General features: G+C 39.0%; 1 protein-coding gene across 1 annotated transcript in view; it reads right to left on the bottom strand.

The window, feature by feature from the left end:
• The window catches only part of TMEFF1 (transmembrane protein with EGF like and two follistatin like domains 1), a 94890-nt gene that overhangs the window by 18908 nt on the left and 57246 nt on the right, over positions 1 to 18736 (bottom strand). Inside the window, exons 6-7 of the mRNA XM_027105356.1 lie at positions 11361 to 11509; positions 8890 to 8955 (exon numbers count right to left, since the gene is read on the bottom strand). Coding sequence (XP_026961157.1) covers positions 8890 to 8955; positions 11361 to 11509 — 215 coding nt within the window. The remainder of the gene's footprint in view (positions 1 to 8889; positions 8956 to 11360; positions 11510 to 18736) is intronic.

Raw genomic sequence — 18736 nt, forward strand, 5'->3', positions numbered from 1 at the left:
GAACAACAAAAGGGAAGGGGTCCCACATGAGAGTGTACAGCAAAATACCAAAAGAAGGTTTTATAATACTAGGTGCTATGGAAGTTCACATGCAAAGGAGAACTCATTTTAGGCAAGATAACCCAGGGAAGGAGTCATAGAAAAGGTAGGACTCAAGTTAGGTCTCAAAGCATAGACAGATTTAGATAGAGGAATGGTGGAAACTGAAAGACAGGTATAACGCACCTGTTCTCACTCTCAAGAACGAGAGTTAAATGGACCTAGCAAGAGCTGTACATTCAGACTGGAGAGAGGTGTAAGTCAAAGTTGGAAAAATAAGCTGAAATCAGAGTACGGAAAAATCTGAACCTCAGGTGAGAAATGTTTTCTTAATCATATGGACAGGGAGGACCCTGAACTCCTCCTAGCTGGAAAGCAACACAATGAAAGCCACGTTTTACAAAAGAAGTTAACTGAGAGTGGTTACCTAGGGCTGGTGGTTCGGAGGCAATGAGGAGTGACTAATGGGTGTGAGGTTTCTTTTGAGGGTGATGAGAAATGATCTAAAATTAGATTATGATGTGATGCTAGTACAACTCTGCAAATATACTAAAAAAAAACACTGCATTGCACTCTCTAAACAGGTGAACTTAATAGTATGTAAATTATATCTCAAAAAGCTGTTAAGAATTAATTGGAAGATAAAGGTAAAACCAGGTGACCAATTAGGAGGTTACTACATAATCCAAACTGTGGCACTGAAAAGCTTGAGCTCAGAAGTTGGAATAGATATTAGAAACACAGAAAAAAATAAATATGGCTGGAAGATGCTTTGGAAAGTAAATGAGCTCAGAAACTCAGATCTGAAAGGGTCCTTGGAGGCCATTTGGTCTGATGAAGGAATTTCTTTAGTTATAGCCTCGAGATCCCATTTCTACTTAAACACTTCCAGAGATAAGGAACTCAACATAATACAGTTAATTCCAATACTATCAAATTCTCCTCATGTTAAGTGAAATCTCTCTCTCATTAACTTTGTGTGGATTTCCCCATGTCTGCTCACCACCTAACCCACTGCCTACGAATTTTTTTCTTAAGGTCAAACTTCCCCAGTTCCACCCTTTATATAGTCTGCAACAACCAACTCACTAACATTTAAGTGCTTAGTAAAACAGAACTGTCCTCCTTATTGAAGATGCTCCTAATATAGAGTTGTGTAAGACAACTTTGCTTCAGAGAGGATAAACAATTGGTCAATAAACATACAAAAAGATGCTCAACATCACTAATCATTAGGCAAATGGAAGTCAAAACTACAAGATAGCACCTTAACACCCATTAGGATGACTACTACCCCAAAACCAGAAAATAACAAGTATTGGCAAGGATGTAGAGAAATTGTAACCCTTGAGCACTGTTGGTGAAAATATATAGCAGTACAGCCACCAGGGAAAACAGTATGGTGCTTCCCCGAAAAATTGAAAGTAGAAGTACCTTATGATCCAACAATTCCACTTCTGGATATATACCGAAAAGAACTGAATGCACGGTCTGAAAGAGATAGCTATATACCCATATTCATGGTAGCATTATTCACAACAGCTAAAACAGGAAGCAACGCAAGTGTCCATCAATGGATGAGTGGATAAACAAAATGTGGTATATTCATGCAATGGAACATTATTCCGGCCTTAAAAAGGAAGGGAATTCTGACATGTTATAACATGGATGAACCCTGAGGACATTATGTTAACTGAAACAAGCCAGTGACAAAAAGACAAACACTGTATGATTTCTACTTATGTGAGGTACACAGAGTAGTCAAAATCATAGAAACAAAAAGCAGAATGGTGGTTACAAGGGCTGAGGGGAGGGGGGAAATGAAGAGTTGCTGTTTAATGGCTATAGTTCCAGTTTCACAAGATGAAAAGGCTTCTAGAGATGGATGGTGGTGATGGCGGCACCACAGCATAAGTTTATTTAGTACAACTGAACTAAACACTTAAAAGTGATTAAGATGGTACGAGTTGCTGTATATATTTCACCACAATAAAAAAATTGCACAAATGACTCTAATGTGAGCCTAACGACAGGAGAGAGAATGTAGTAAACTGAGTTCAAATTTAGACCTCCAGTCCTCCGGAAGGTATTTATTAAGCACCTATCATGTTCCAGGCAAGATGGTAGTTCCTGGAGGTTCAGGCAATGGCAGTTCAAACAAAACGTAAGTGCAAAGACCCACTAGGCAGCTGAACGTATGAAACTAGTTCTTAGAGAAAGATTAAAGCTAGAGAACAAGTGTTCGCCAAGGTGATAGCTGAGGGCAGATTAAATATTCTGAAGAAAATTAGAGAAAGTAGGCAAGAGAAAGCAGGCATTTTTTCCACAAATCCCTACAGTTAAGAAATTCAATATACTCTTTCTTGCTTCCCCTATACCACCCTGCACCCCAAGCTTCATCACTAACACATCCTTCCCTAACCCGAGTCTCCTTGGACCCCAACAGAGAATTATTTACCTAGGTAGAAACTCTTACCTACCCTCCAACACCCCCTATGCTCTCGTGTCTAAATCCCACTCTTTTCTTTATCAACCCTAACTCTTTCTTTCCTGGTCTTTCTACTCTGCCCAGTGAAATACCTTTTCTAATGTGCAGAATTCTGGAACAGTTGTGATACAAGAGAAAGAGCACCAGGGCTTAGGGTCAGAAAGTCTGAATTCTGATCTTTGCTCTGCCATTCTACATGAGCCACAAACTCTCACAGTTTCAGCTTCTTCATCTGCAAAATGACAATAATATGGCTGTGATGAGGATTAAATATGCGTAAGCACCTGGCACACAGTAGGGCGGTGCCGATTAAGAATTGTTGAGTGGATGAACACCCTACTGTCACTCATGAACCACATGAAACATGCTATAGACAGGTAGACTCACCAATGGCGAGAACTTTTAACACAGCCAGGCTTCTAACAATGAAATTAGAAAACAAAAATATTTACAATCACCATAATAACATTGATAAGGAATTCAGTGACACAGCATTTAATACTGAAAGTAATCCTAGGTAGTAGATATCACTGCCCCCATTTTATAGAAGTGATCACTGAGGCTCAGAGAAATCAGGCCACACAGCCTTTAAAGTGTAGACCAAGTCTGACTTCAGAGCACAAGCTCTTAACCATCACACTATTACTTCACCAAGCTATGCTGGGAGATGGGTAAGGAATGGACATAAGTGGAATGTCCAAGCACCTGTTCTCTAGGCCAAGTAAATTAGATAACTTCAAAAAGGAAAGATTAAAAGGCATTAAAGATGTAATAAAGCACAGTTTCAGAAACCACAGCAGAGATGGAGCCTCACACAGCAAGAACTGGGCACAGTCCTGAACAAACAATGCCCTCGGGCAAGTGGTGACAGGCTCCATGAACAACAGCTGCAACTGTTAGTCTCTGAACAATTATAAAAAGTGTGCTTGGTCACCCATCGGCTCCTTCCACCCACAGAGGCATGCAGAAACAAATCTGCCACCAGCGGCAATGTTTTCAAATACAAAGGGGAGTATGGTTCTAAGTGATTATATTGTAAGAAAGCCCAGCTCCAGATGGCTTATCTGCAAAGCCATGTTTCACTGGCAACCTGTCCTGGTCCATCCATGCCGCACTCAAATAAAGCATCAGGAGTTGCCATTAACAACCAAGACATGCACCTAGAAGATGCTGCTGAGGCGGAAACAACATCAATGCTGCCAAGGTAACTCTAGGGCTCATTATTTCCACAAATCCCTACAGTTAAGAAATTCAGTATACTATTTCTTGCTTCCCCTATACCACCCTGCACCCCAAGCTTCACCACTAACACATCCTTCCCTAACCTGAGTCTCCTTGGACCCCAACAGAGAATATTTACCTAGGTAGAAACTCTTACCTACCCTCCAACACCCCCTATTCTCTCATGTCTAAATCCCACTCTTTTCCTTATCAACCCTAACTCTTTCTTTCCTGGTCTTTCTACTCTGCCCAGTGAAACACCTTTTCTAATGCACATAAACTCATCCATCTCCGCAGCTGTTTGCTTAGGAAGTACTCCTTTCATCTCCCTGATATACCAAAATCACATTACTCCTCCATCCCCCTTCCTTTCATCTTCCCCTGCTGTGCTCACCACCTGTCACCTCCAGATCAGCATCCCACTCTCATCTCCCAACGAAGGCCCTCCCGTGGGGGTCTGTACCATCCACCTATGCAGCCTTCTAACCATCCTCATCATGACTCTCCACCACGCTCCACAACACACACTCTCACCTTCCTTCAGTGATTTTAGCAACTGGCTCAGGCTTACCTTTTGATGAGGCAAATTTATCAAGACCATTTTTAAAAGGGCATATCAAACAAGCTGTATTAATACGGTTAGATTTTAGGCTGTATGAAAACATCTTTGGATAAAAATGGCCACATTAAAATGTCATTTGCCACAAAGGAACTTTCTGGGTGGATGGAAATGTTATAGACTACGATAAGGTGTAATGCAGATGGGGTATATCCATTTGTCAAAACTGATAGCTAACATTTGTGCATTTCGTGTATGTACATTACACCTAAAAAAAAAAAACCTGTAGGGCTTCCCTGGTGGTGCAGTGGTTGAGAGTCCGCCTGCTGAAGCAGGGGACGCGGGTTCGTGCCCTGGTCCAGGAGGATCCCACATGCCGCGGAGCGGCTGGGCCCGTGAGCCACGGCCGCTGAGCCTGCGCGTCCGGAGCCTGTGCTCCACAACAGGAGAGGCCACAACAGTGAGAGGCCCATGTACCGCAAAAAAAAAAAAAAAAACCTGTAAAATACGAATAATGATAATCCACTGGGTAGCGATATATAGGCAAAACAAGAAAGACAGAATGCTCTTAACCATTGATGGTGGCTGGGTACATGAGGTTTCATCATACTATCCTGTTCGTTCATGTTTGAAATTTTCTACAATCAAGTTTTTAAAATGTCACATACCCAGCTCCCACACACCTCATGCTCTGCCATCATATCCCTTTATGACGTCAACATCTGCAACCAAGCTTCTAACACTGCGATTTCAATATTTACCACAGGTTTTCCAACAGCCCAAGAAAGGCACTGATTCAGCCACCCTGCTGGACATTCCAATACTCCATTCTGGGAGCACCCTTCTCCAAGAGCTAGCTCAGCTTTACAACATTCTTACTGAGCACTAGCTTCCAATTTTTCTTTCTGATGCTGTGTCCCTGCTTTTCACTTTGTAGCCTCCATTCCTAGATCCTGCTTACCTAGTCTTGGTTGTGTACTGGGGACACGAATATTTACTAAGGGGCTCCTATAAATGCTTGTGAGAACAACAAAAAAAAAACAAAAGCAAATGGGGTAAACATACAAAATAGAGTTACCTCTGACCTTTATTCCTTACTACTAGCACATGTGTTAACTCTTACAATCTGGATTTCATCTTCACAACTCTATAGAAACTCCTTGGTCCAAGATTACCAATGATCCCCTTGTCTTCAGATTTGATGCTTGTCATCTAAGTCCTTTATGCAGCGTTTTAAACTACTAGCCAACATTTCTGTTTGACTTCTGTGCCACTGCACTCTTGATTTTTTTCCTCTGGATCCTCTTTCTGCTTCATCCTGGCCTCCTCTCCTTTCTTTTTTCTTTCCTTCTTTTTTTTTTTTTTTAATATTTATTTATTTTTATTTTTGGCTGCTCTGGGTCTTAGTTGTGGCATGCAGGATCTTCGTTGTGGCATGTGAGATCTTTAGTTGTGGCATGTGGACTTCTTAGTTGCAGCATGCGGACTTCTCAGTTGCTGCATGCAAACTCTTAGTTGCAGCATGCATGCAGGATCTAGTTCCCTAACCAGGGATCACACCCAGGCCCCCTGCATTGGAAGCATGGAGTCTTACCCACTGGACCATCAGGGAAGTCCCTAGCCTCCTCTCCTTTCTAAATAACAATGCTGTCCAACAGAACTTTCTGCAACTCTTGATATGTTCTATTTCTATGCTGTCCAATATGGTAGCCACGGGTCACATGGACCTACTGAACATTTGAAATATGGCTAGTATAAATGAGAAACAAAACCTTTAATTTTATTTTATTTTAATAAATTTAAATTTAAATAGCCATGTGCCCAGTGGCCACCCTACTACACAATACAGCTCTATAATCTCTCTCACTTGTTCTCATGACTTCGGTTATCACCTCGACTGACTCACAAATTTATGCTAATAAGCAAAGTCACCTGGGTGAGTTCCACAAGCAACTCAAACTACAAAATAAATCACCTCCATCGTCAACTCCTCCCTTACCTTACCCCAAACACCTTTCCCCTCCCAACATTCTTAGTTCTATAAATAGAATCCATCAACTAAGTCATCTGAGCTTGAACTCTTTATCCCCCATATCTAAGCAGGAATCTATTCCTTCAGAGTTTACTTAACTGATCTCCCTGCCTCTAGTCCAAAGTATATAATAAGCACAATTTCTGCCAGATATAATGCATTCAACTGGTTAACTTTCTTGTCTTGCCTTTTTCAAATATATAATGATTTTGCCACTGCCCACAAATGAAGTTTAAACGCCCTAGGATAACACAGCATTCAAGACTTTACACATGGGAATTCCCTGGCAGTCCAGGGGTTAGGACTCAGCCAAAAAAAAAAAAAAAAGACTGTACACAATCTGGCCCCAAGCTACTTTTCCAGTCTTGCCTTCCACTTCTGCCTCTTAAGCCCCCTACTCTCCAGCCAAAAACGGATTCCTTATCATTCTCCAATACATTCTCTATCACAATGTTCGTCTGCATCCATACCACTACTCATGTTCTTCCATCCCCCTTAAATACCCTTCTGACCTCTGTTCAAATCCTAACCATCCTTCAAGGTTCAGCTCAAATTCTGCCTCTTTCATGAGTTTCTCAGATCTTCACCAACCCCCACCAAATAGTAATCGCTTCTTTTCTGAGTTCTCACTGCACTTTTCAACAGCACTACATTTATGACAATAACCCATTTCTACTTTGTTAGAATTAGGTTATATTCATTTCTTATTGTATCACAAGCTCTTTAAAGATGGATGTCATGTATTAGATATCTTTCTATCCACCAATAATTCCTAGTAAAATAACCAGTATAAAGTAGGCACTTAGTAAATTATATCTGCTGAGTATGATAATTTCATTTGCATTATAGACAAATTCTTATGTGCAAAGAATGTTCAGTATCTCAAAAATGGCTTAGGCACTAAATTATCCCTGTAATTTTATCAAAGGCAGACAAGTATTTTGGGTATACACAATTCCCCAAATTGCCTTAAGTAGGAGCTTCTAACTACTGAAAAAGAGCCTTCCTATTCTGGTCATGTACTATCAGTATAAAGAATAAAACTAGCACCGATCTATTATGTCTCCTATGAGAATACAGAGACTTCTTATTTAAATATAGCACTTTGTATCAACAGAGGAAACTGATATGTCAGAGGCTCATGGGATATAACTGATTCAAGTGACAGAAATAACAAATTATTCAAACATAATAACAGCTACCATTTCTTGCACACTTATGAGTATGTCAGATACTATTCAAAGCACTTGACACGCATTATCTCATTTAACTTTTATGACACTCCATGACATAAGGGCCTGTTATTCTCATTTTATATATTTTTTAGAAATTAGGCATAAAAGGTAGATCACATATCTTTAAAAAATTGTCCATTAGTATAACCAAATGTGTAGAAGATGCACACATGGAAAAGCAATTATACAGAAGCCTTGGTCTAGGATCCCAAGATGGAGACCTGCTTTGGTTCACTAGATATAACCTCACTGAGCCTCAATGTTCCCACTGGTCCTTACCCCTCAGAGTAGTTGTAAGAATCAAATGAAATAATGAATATGAAAATGAGGAGTGAAAGAGCACTGGACCTGCTGTCAAAGGACCTAAGAATCTGACCTTTACTATATGTAAGACTTTGTACAAATAAACCCTACAGCTTCTTTGAGCTGCATCCATTCTTTTGACAAGTGTGGAGCATCCATGTAAGTACCAGACATTCTGCTAAGTGTTAGGAATCCCAAAGTGAACATGAGAGATACAGTCTCCTGTCCTCACAGAACTCATAGCCTAGAGGGGGACACAGATGAGTAGAAAAGACAGTTATACTTAGAGTAGGTTAAGGGGTTGGAGAGGGGAGTATGCAGGAGAGGCACCTAATCTAGATTTAAGGGTCAAGGGATAGTTCCCAAAAGGAAATGACTTCTACGGTGAGACTGGAAAGATGAATATTAGGCAAAGAAGAGTTCCAGGCAGAAGGAACAAGGTTCAAAGACCCATGCACAGAGGGTAAGTGTTAACAGTAGATTCTAGAGAGGTAAAAAGGATTTTACAAGCAAATATGAGAGAACTTTCTGTATAATTTCTTACAACTGCATGTGAATCTATAATTATCTCAATAAAAATTTCCATTTAGGACTTCCCTGGTGGCACAGTGGTTGAGAGTCGGCCTGCCGATGCAGGGGACATGGGTTCGTGGCCCGGTCTGGGAAGATCCCAAATGCCGTGGAGTGGCTGGGCCCATGAGCCATGGCCGCTGAGCCTGCGCGTCCGGAGCCTGTGCTCCGCAACGGGAGAGGCCACAACAGTGAGAGGCCCGCGTACCGCAAAAAAAACAAAAACAAAAACAAAAATTTCAATTAAAGAAAAGCATATGTGAAAGTACTCTGTAAACTGAAAGGTACCTTAACTGTTTCAGTATTATTACTAATATTCAACTGTATATTGCTACAGAGAGCAAAGTTAGAAACGTCCTTATAATGGAAATAGAACTACTAAGGACAGCTAGTGACCATATTTCAGTAGTTGGCCAAAATTTGGGAAATTGTGATTCAGTACCTTTCACATCTGGTCGATATTGTAGTCCATCATCTTTCTTTCCCAACAAACTAGTGTCATCTGTGTCTGTAAGAGAAAAGTTTTCAAATTAAGATACATATGATGTTTAATTCACACCACGAAACTCCTAAACATTCCAAATGCTCCAGGTCCTTCCCAACTCTCTCCACTTATCCTGCTCACATTTTCTACCACTCTCTTGATCTATTGTGCCACTTCTATCTCAGCCTCAAGGCATCCCAGATATAAACGCACTCTGCGTGATGAACAGTCTAACTTCACTCAGACTTCAGCTCAAATATCATCTCCTTAAAAAGTCTTCCCTGAAAAAACAAAAGTCTTCCCTGTGCTAACTGAAATAACACATACCCTGAAGAGAAAGGATTAGTCCTTTCTCCAAGGGACAATGGTCTCAAGATTTACCTTCTCCCACCAGTTTCCCTGGAAAAATATCAGATTAAGATAAACGTGGAACCTCAAATGTGTTATCAGACAAAATTTACTATAAAAATGACCGCTGACTGATTAATTGTAGTAGGACAGGAAGACTGTACATGAACCATAAACACCTGTTGAGAAGCACAAGCTTCAGCTTCCCAGTACTAGCGGGTGTGGGGGTGGGGTTGGGGGGAGGAATACTCAGGTGTAAATGGGTACCAAGACAAAAATTAAGGACCAGTGGGCTTCCCTGGTGGCGCAGTGGTTGAGAGTCCCCCTGCCAATGCAGGGGACACGGGTTCGTGCCCCGGTCCGGGAAGATCCCACATGTCGCGGAGCAGCTGGGCCCGTGAGCCATGGCCGCTGAGCCTGCGCGTCCGGAGCCTGTGCTCCGCAACGGGAGAGGCCACAACAGTGAGAGGCCCGCGTACCGCAAAAAAAAAAAAAAAAAAAAATTAAGTACCAGCTACTCCAAACTCACTTCTAAATCGGCATGAGTTTCAATTAACAAAATCCTCAAACGACCAACTGTTCTGAATTTGAAATTCCAGATAGTACCATTCAATCACGTACCAGTTCCTCAGAAAAGATATTCTCTCTCTAAGCTACTCTTTAACCTACCTACACTCTAAATGCCACCCCATGAAAGAAAAGCAAACCATACTACTTCTTCCACCTATAAGGGGTCCCTATCAGCAGTTTCCTGTACCATGTGCACACCTGACCCCCACGTGGCAACCCTATGATGAGCTTCTTGGGCATTCTTCGGTAGCTTAGACCACAGATATTGCAATCAGTTGTTCAGTATTTCACAAATAGCTTGCTATCAGTACAAAGTAGCAAACTTTGGCTTGCAACTTTCTTCCCTTAGCTCAGATAAAAACATATCCCTTTAATAAGTCCAAAAAAGGGACGGGGCTTAGAGGGAGGGTGGGTTAGACCTCGTAAGCAGGAAAGATGCACAATCCTAGGCCATGAGAATGTGTGGGGCCCTTGTTTGTTACTAGGAAATGATATATTATTTCAGCCCATGTGTGTATTACTGAGGAAGAAGGTTGAAAAACTGTGCCTTTAGTGACTGGATACTTCTAGTAGGAAAAGAAACCAAAATTCATTCTTAGTTGATATCATGGCTTCTAAATGATGGCAAGAAGAGAAAAAGAATTTTAAACTGAAGGTAGTAATTTTTCCTTACACTCTATAAATTCACGCCAAAATCTCTAACAGTATATAATATGTAGGAGCAAAAACTACAGAGAAAATGTGAAAACAAAGTAAACTATTATTCTCTAGAAAAAAAGATGAAAAAAAATATGGTTGGGACTTTCCTGGCGGGCCAGTAGTTATGACCCTGTGCTGCCACTGCAAGGAGCACGGGTTTGATCCCTAGTCCAGGAACTAAGATCCCACATGACACATGGCGCAGCCAAAGAAAAAAATATGGTAATACTTATAGTTTTACTATAATTAAAAAAAAGCTAATTCTTAAGCAACTAAAATCATTACAAATTTGAGACAACTTTCAAGAACTATAAATATATCTACAAGTCCATGTTAGGATCAGCTTAGTAACTAAATAAGTAAACCAAGACCATTGTTTGTATCTTGAGATAATGAAAATAAGTGGGAAAAAAAAGCTAAGTTAGTAACAGAACAAAGAAATTCTAAAATATATAGTAATAAAAAAATAAAGCATCAAAGATTTCTCATTTTCCAAATTTGGAACACTACCAAAATGTACAAATAAGACTGCAGACATGTGATATTCAATATTAAAGACAGGGCTTCCCTGGTGGCGCAGTGGTTGAGAGTCCACCTGTCGATGCAGGGGACGCGGGTTCGTGCCCCGGTCCGGGAAGATCCCACATGCTGCGGAGCGACTAGGCCCGTGAGCCATGGCCGCTGAGCCCGCGCATCCGGAACCTGTGCTCCGCAAGGGGAGAGGCCACAACAGTGAGAGGCCCGCGTACCGCAAAAAAAAAAAAAAAAAAAATATTAAAGACAGGTCTCTAGATAAGTAGAATGAATTTTACCTGTGCAATGACCAAGATGCCTTATATCAATTTGTTCTTGTTTTATACAAGATGCTTCTCGAACAAAACAGGGATTGTTATAGGAACTCCCATCAGAAGCACACACAGGATTAAAACTGTATCCACTGCAATCTATATTACATACACACCTGTTGGAAAAAAACAAAAATTACCTATATTTTACAACAAAAGTATTTCACAATGCTGTAACAGCAAAAATGAGCAATTCTTTTTTTTTTTTTTACTTTTTAACTTTTTTATTGAGGTATAGTTGGTTTACGGTATTACATTAATTTCAGGTGTACAACAGTGATTCAATATTTTTAGAGATTATTCTCCATTTAAAGTTATTATACAATATTGGCTATATTCCCGGTGCTGTACAATATAACCTTGTAGCTTATTTATCTTATACATAGTAGTTTGTAAGCAATTCTCTTTTTCTGCTTTCTGTAACAGAAGTCAATACATTGTTTTAAGTCACTGATAAAAGTTTAAGCAAAGTGACTGCTCAGCTAACAATTTCTTTCAGGTGAGAATTTAGAGATAATTTCATCCAGATATTATTAATCCAGTAGTTTCTCTAAAATTTTCATATCTAAAGATAATAATCAAGGAATGTCAAATGTCAACAACATTAGTTAGAAAGCAACATAGTATAGCAGAAAGGACACAGAATTATAAGTCAAATGTCATGAATCGGGCTTCCTTGGTGGCGCAGTGGTTAAGAATCCACCTGCCAATGCAGGGGACATGGGTTCAAGCCCTGGTCTCGGAAGATCCCACATGCCACGGAGCAACTAAGCCCGTGTGCCACAACTACTGAGCCTGCATTCTAGAGCCCACGAGTCACAACTACGGAAGCCTGCGCACCTAGGGCCCGTGCTCCACAACAAGAGAAGCCACTGCAATGAGAAGCCCGTGCACTGCAACCAAGAGTAGCTCCCGCTCTCCACAACTAGAGAAAGCCTGCACACAGCAACAAAGACACAATGCAGCCAAAAATAAAAATAAATAAAATAAATAAATTTATTTAAAAAGTCATGAATCTAAATCCTAGCCCAACTAATAACCAGATTTGTGTCCATATTCTCCTTCTAAGTCTTAGTTTACTGATCTGTAAAACAGAGGTAATAATATATGTAACCTTACCAAATAATTGGGAAGATTAAAAAACATAATAGATATAAAACATGTAAAATAGAAGACCCTCAAAATTGTTTCCTAGCTGCACATCCACCTGTAAAACTGAGTGTCCACTTAACACTGAGACTGCATTATAGAGAAGGCCAAGAAAGTCCAAGGTATCGTCACTCCTCTCAAGGACAGTAAAATCTAACTGGGAATATAAAAATAAAAAACACAGAGACTCTCCTGCTTCCAGCAACATGGTGAACTCAGAACCTGTACTAATCCTCCTAATGAAAACAACAAAAAATACTGGACGAAATATTTCAAAACGTCCTCAAATGCATTCATAAGTTGTCAAGAAAGCAAGGAATTTTAAGACAAAAGTTATATGAAGACAGGAATAGAGAAAGGTCAGTTAAGTTTACTAAAGCTGATTTTCACCTTGAAGGCATTTACCAAACTAGGTAAATTCAATTATCAATTTTTTGGTTTTGTAGGCCTCTGAGAACAGAAGATGAATAATACTGACCTACCTAAGGTAGAGAGTCTAAAGACTCTAGAGAAAAGCATGAGGGTAGAGTATAAATGAGATGCCATATTCCAAGGGGACTGTTTTAAAGGAAAAAAATATTCTGCTGTGGTTTACACAGCATTGAAGAGAGGGGGAAAAAAACATCTCCCCAAGAATTCAAAAGTATAAGCCAGCCCTCACATGAGTAATTACGACTTAAAATACTACTTGGGTGTTCTGAAAAACCTCAAGTCCAGCATTTATTTTAAGAGTCAAAGACTGGAAGGGGCCCTAGACAACTGACAAAAGTAAATGCAATCCTCTCTGTAGAAACCCAACTTTATTATCCTAGACCTCAAACATTTCCAAGATACAGTTCTGAGCAAAACAAGTATATCACACACATGCTCACTCACTCTCATACCCACAAGAGACAAGGAAATAAAACACCATGGGCAGAGCAAGCTGATATGAAAAAGAAACAAAGAGAACTTCTAATAAATAAAGAATGCACTGTTAGAAATAAAAAATTCATGGGCAGATTTAACAGGAGATTAGACAAACTAAAGGTGACTCCGTGAACTGGAAGACAGGTCAGAGGAAACTACTCAGACCATGGCAGAGTCAAAGAGACAGAACATATGAAAAAAAAATTAAGAGACATGGAAGACAGAGTCACAAGAGCTAATAAAAATCTGATTGGAGTTCCAGATGAGTTAAAAGAATAAGGTGGGGGCAATATTCTCAGCAATTTCTCAAACTTCCTAAAACTAAAGAAAGATACTAATCTAAATAACCAAGAAGCTTAATAAATTCTAAACAGGATTATTAAAAAGGAATCCAGACAGTGAAATATCACAGTGGAATTTCTGTAACAACAGCAACAAAATAATATTTTAAAAGCAGCCAGAAAGAAGAGAAAGATTACATTCAAAGAAGCAACAAGAGAGACAGGTGTCTTCAAAAGCAATACTGAAGCCAAATTGTTTATTTATAGCCAAAAGACAGTGAAATAATACCAGCAATGTGCTGGGATAAAATAGAATTCTATGTAAAAGATCTAACTTTCATGGTTAAGTGTAAAATAAAAATAATTTGGAAGAAGTAAAAATTTAGAGTTTGTCACCTGCCAACTGTCAATAAGGGAAATTATAAAGGCAGTAGAAAAATGATCCTACAAGTAAGATCTGAGATGCAAACATAAATGAAGAACAAAAGTGTAAATATATAGGTAATATTAACAAAATACTGACAATATAAAATAATGACAACAATGCTAGGTGCTGCTAAATTTTTTTTAAAACAGTAAATTAAAATATTGATAGCATACAAATTGGGAGGGACTGAAATTACAGTATTTTAAGAAGAGCAAAGATATTGATGAATTTTAGACTGCGATAAGTTGAATAAGCATGTTAATGCTAAGCTTACCACCAAAAGGAATATGTATAACACTGAAACTAATAGAGAAAAAAAATTCAAAAGAATGCAAGAAAGGAGAAACGAACAGAAAGCAAGACAAAAGTACAAAATAAGATTTTTTAAAAATCAAAGTACATCGGTATTTATTTTATATATATATATATATATATTTTTTTTTTTTTTAATTCTTACCTTTTATTTATTTATTTATTTTGGCCATGCCACAGGGCTCGTGGAATCTTAGTTCCCCAACCAGTGATTGAACCTGGGCCCAAGGCAGTGAAAGCACCAAGTTCTAACCACTGGACCACCAGGGAATTCCCTATAATATATTTAAGTGAACTAAACTTTCTAGTTAAAATACAAAGATAGTTAGGCTGGATAAAAATACAAAAGCCAGCTATATGCTGCTTGAAAGGTACATATTCAACTGTAATGATATGGGTAGTTGCCAGGGGCTGGGGGAGGGGGGAATGGGGAGGTTACTGTTTAATAGATATAGTTTCAGTTTTACAAGATTAAAAGAGTTTTGGAGATGGATGGTGGTGATGATAGCACAACATTATGAATATATTTAATCCCACTGGACAGCACACTTAAAAATAGTTAAGATGGTTAATTTTATTATGTGTATTGTACCAAAATAAAAGAATTGTGAGAGATATATCATACCTGGAATGGAAGAAACCTAGTATGGCTATATATCTTGGCTATATATCTATATATATGTCAAACATAAGAGACTTCAGGGCAGAAAAGATTTATGAGAAAGAAGATCCCTCAAAATAAAAAATTTTATTCACCAGGAAGATATAATTCTAAATATTTTTAAACAGCCTCAAAATCTATAAAGCAAAAACTGATAAAATCACAATAAAAAACAGCCAAATCTACCATAGTAGATTTGAACGTGCATCTCTCTGTAACTCATATATCAAGCAGATAAAATATCAGTAAAACTGAAATAACTAGAGATGAAAGGACATAATGCTGGGATTTTCTTTAAAATACTGCCCCCAAAAAAGGTGGAGGGAGGGCTTCCCTGGTGGAGCAGTGGTTGAGAGTCCGCCTGCCGATGCAGGGAACACGGGTTCGTGCCCCGGTCCGGGAGGATCCCAAATGCCGCAGAGCGGCTGGGCCCATGAGCCATGGCCGCTAAGCCTGTGCGTCCAGAGCCTGTGCTCCACAACGGGAGAGGCCACAACAGTGAGAGGCCCGCGTACCACAAAAAGAGAAAAAAAAAAAGTGGAGGGAAAAAGAGATAAAACAAAATTGGATTTTTTACACTAACTGAAACTGAGTGATGGGTATATGGGGAGGGGTCCACTTTATTTTTTTCTCCTCTTCTACATGTTTGAAGATTTCGTTAATTCCTGGTGAATTAAAAACCTAAATGTGAAAGGCAAAACTACAAAAGACTTAGAAGATCAAACATAAGAGACCAATAAATTTAACTTTGAAATAAAGAACACCTCACAAAGAGAATAAAAACAACAATCTGCAAACAAACAAAAAAACTACAGCCCATGTAACCAGCAAATAATCAGTATCCAGAATACATATAAAAATTAATTTAGGGCTTCCCTGGTGGCACGGTGGTTGAGAGTCCGCCTGCCAATGCAGAGGACGCGGGTTCGTGCCCCAGTCCGGGAAGATCCCACATGCCGCAGAGCGGCTGGGCCCATGAGCCATGGCCACTGAGCATTGCGCGTCTGGAGCCTGTGCTCCGCAACGGGAGAGGCCACAACAGTAAGAGGCCCGCGTACCGCAAAAAAAATAAATAAATGAATAAATAATTTAAAAAATGACATAGAACTTGGAAGCATATAAAAACAATATATGTAAAAAGGTGTTCAATCTGCTCAATAATCAAAAAAATGTAAATTTAAACCACAATGAGATACCATCACATTCACTAAACAGCAAAAATTAAGAGAACAATACCAAGTGTTTACAAGGATGAGGAGCAAAGGGAATTCTTATCCTCTGCTGAAGGGAGAACTTACTGGTACAACCACTTTGGAAAACAGGCATTACCAGGAAAAGCTAGACATGCACATGCCCAATAATTCCACTCCTGAGTAAGGCCCTTGAAAATCTCTTACACATGTGCACCAGAAGACATGCATATGTTCACAGTGCATTATTCATGAGAACAGAAGACTGGAAACAATCCAAATGTCCATCAACATTAAAATGGACTATAAAAGGATGTGGAAACGTTAAGCAACTGAATTCAACTAAGCAACTATGAGCATTAACGTGAATAAATCTTAAAAACATAATGCTGAGCAAAAGAAGATACACATAGTATGATTCCACTTATATAAAACTCAAAATCAAACAAAAGCCAAGTAATATATCATTAGGAGGGTTATCATGTGATAAAACTATAAGGAAAGCAAAGGAATGATTTCCACAAAATGCAATAGAGTGGGTGGATCAAAGAAAGATGCAGTTGGGGAGGGTCACAGGGCTGGGGGCAGCTCTAAAGTATTGACAATACCCTATATTTCTTGGCTTGGAAGGCAGGAGTCACAATTTGTTTCATTTTTGCACATTAAACTAAATGTGTAAGTTTTTCATAAACTTTTCAATATATGCTCTGTTTCACAATTTAAAAATTAAGGCACCATAAAAAAACTTTAAATTCATAAGAATATTTACTAACAAGTCAAAAATGGCTTTTACATTTTTAAAGGGGTGGGGAGGGAGAATATGTGACAGAGACCATATGTGGCCCCCAAAATGTAAAATATTTACCATCTGGTCCTTTATAGAAAAATTTTGCCGACTCCAGGTTTAAGGAATAAATGGTGGCCAATGGAAGAAAGTATTACAGAACAGTTTCAGGGATGAGAAAAGGCTGAGCAACAAAGGCAAGATCCCGAACCAATCTAGTAAGGAGAAACGAGTGACTCAGAAGAGGGCACTACAGCTCAACAGGAACCTCCTTGATCACGTGTAGAAAAGGTCCATGTAAGACCAAGAGCTGTGAGAACAACCATTGCTAATGTTTTCAATAGCACGTGACAAAAGAAAATGAAACCACCATCTCAAGGAACGTCCAGCTCAGTGAAACACTGAGGAGAGGAGGACAGTATTAGACCCTAGAGGCTGCTGACACTACTGATTACAGCGGTTCCCCGTGTCTGCAGACTGGCAACGGCAGCAGAGGGCAGGATGCTCAAGCACAGGAGTGTGCACTAAAATGGAAAGAAATCGCTTCAGCAAACACGTCAAATTCAAAACATTTAACAACCATTTACTCTGCACCTACTGTGCAGGGATAGTCACATTTGCCTCTTTAATCATGACAACAAATTATGAACAGGGAAGCTGAATATGAAAGACATTAAAAACCCTTAGATCACAAATCTAATGAGTGACTGAGATGGTGTTCTCCCCACTCATCACAGTTGTCACATAAAACAGACATCTCAGCAAGGAAAGTGACAGATGAAAGGAGATAAGTAGTTATTTTCCACACTTATATCATGAAAAATCTTTTCGCTAAATTGGTCTTGCTTTTCTCTCAAACACACCAGGAACACTCCTGCCTCAGGGCTTCCCCTCTTCCCAGAACACTTTTCCCTCAAACATCCACTCGGTTTGATCCCTCACCTTTTTCAAGTTTTATCTCAAAATATTAAATGAACAGCCAAAAGTTAAATCACTAAGCATCCATTTAAGAAATCAGAAAAAGAGCAATGGAATAAATCCAGTGAAAACAAAAAAAGAAGGGGAAAAATATAGATGACACGGATATGGATACAGATTTATAGATACATCTAAACAGAAATAGAAAACAAAGTTACAACAGAGAAGATCAATAAAGCCAAAAGTTGGTCCTTTGAAAAGACTTTCAAATCAACAAAGCAGGATGAGAGAAAAAATAGTATCTGGACTTAAAAAGACTACAGATTATGGTTTAAAAGATAATAAAAGTTTATTGTAAACAACTTTATGCCAGCAAATTTGAAAACTTTGGTGAAATGAATAGCCTTTAAAAAATATTAACTATTAAATTTGACCAAAAAAGAAATAGAAGCTGAATGGTACTAAAATCATTAAAGAAATCAGTTTAAAAAATGTCCCTCAAAGACAGCATCAGATCCAGGTGTTTTTTTAAAAAGAGTTCATGAACACATTCATTCCAGTCATTCAATAAATAGACATTTCTATTCTTACACAAAATCATCCAGAGAATAGAAAGAACACTTACTAATTCATTTTATAAGGCCATATGACCCCCAAAACAAGTTAAAGTAACAGATTAAAACTCACTGAATAAAAATGAATAAAAGAAAAC

This window comes from Aethalodelphis obliquidens, unplaced genomic scaffold (assembly GCF_003676395.1).
Source record: "Aethalodelphis obliquidens isolate GAN/ISIS:26980383/991018 unplaced genomic scaffold, ASM367639v1 scaffold7, whole genome shotgun sequence".
In the NCBI taxonomy this organism is placed as follows: Eukaryota; Metazoa; Chordata; class Mammalia; order Artiodactyla; family Delphinidae; genus Aethalodelphis; species Aethalodelphis obliquidens.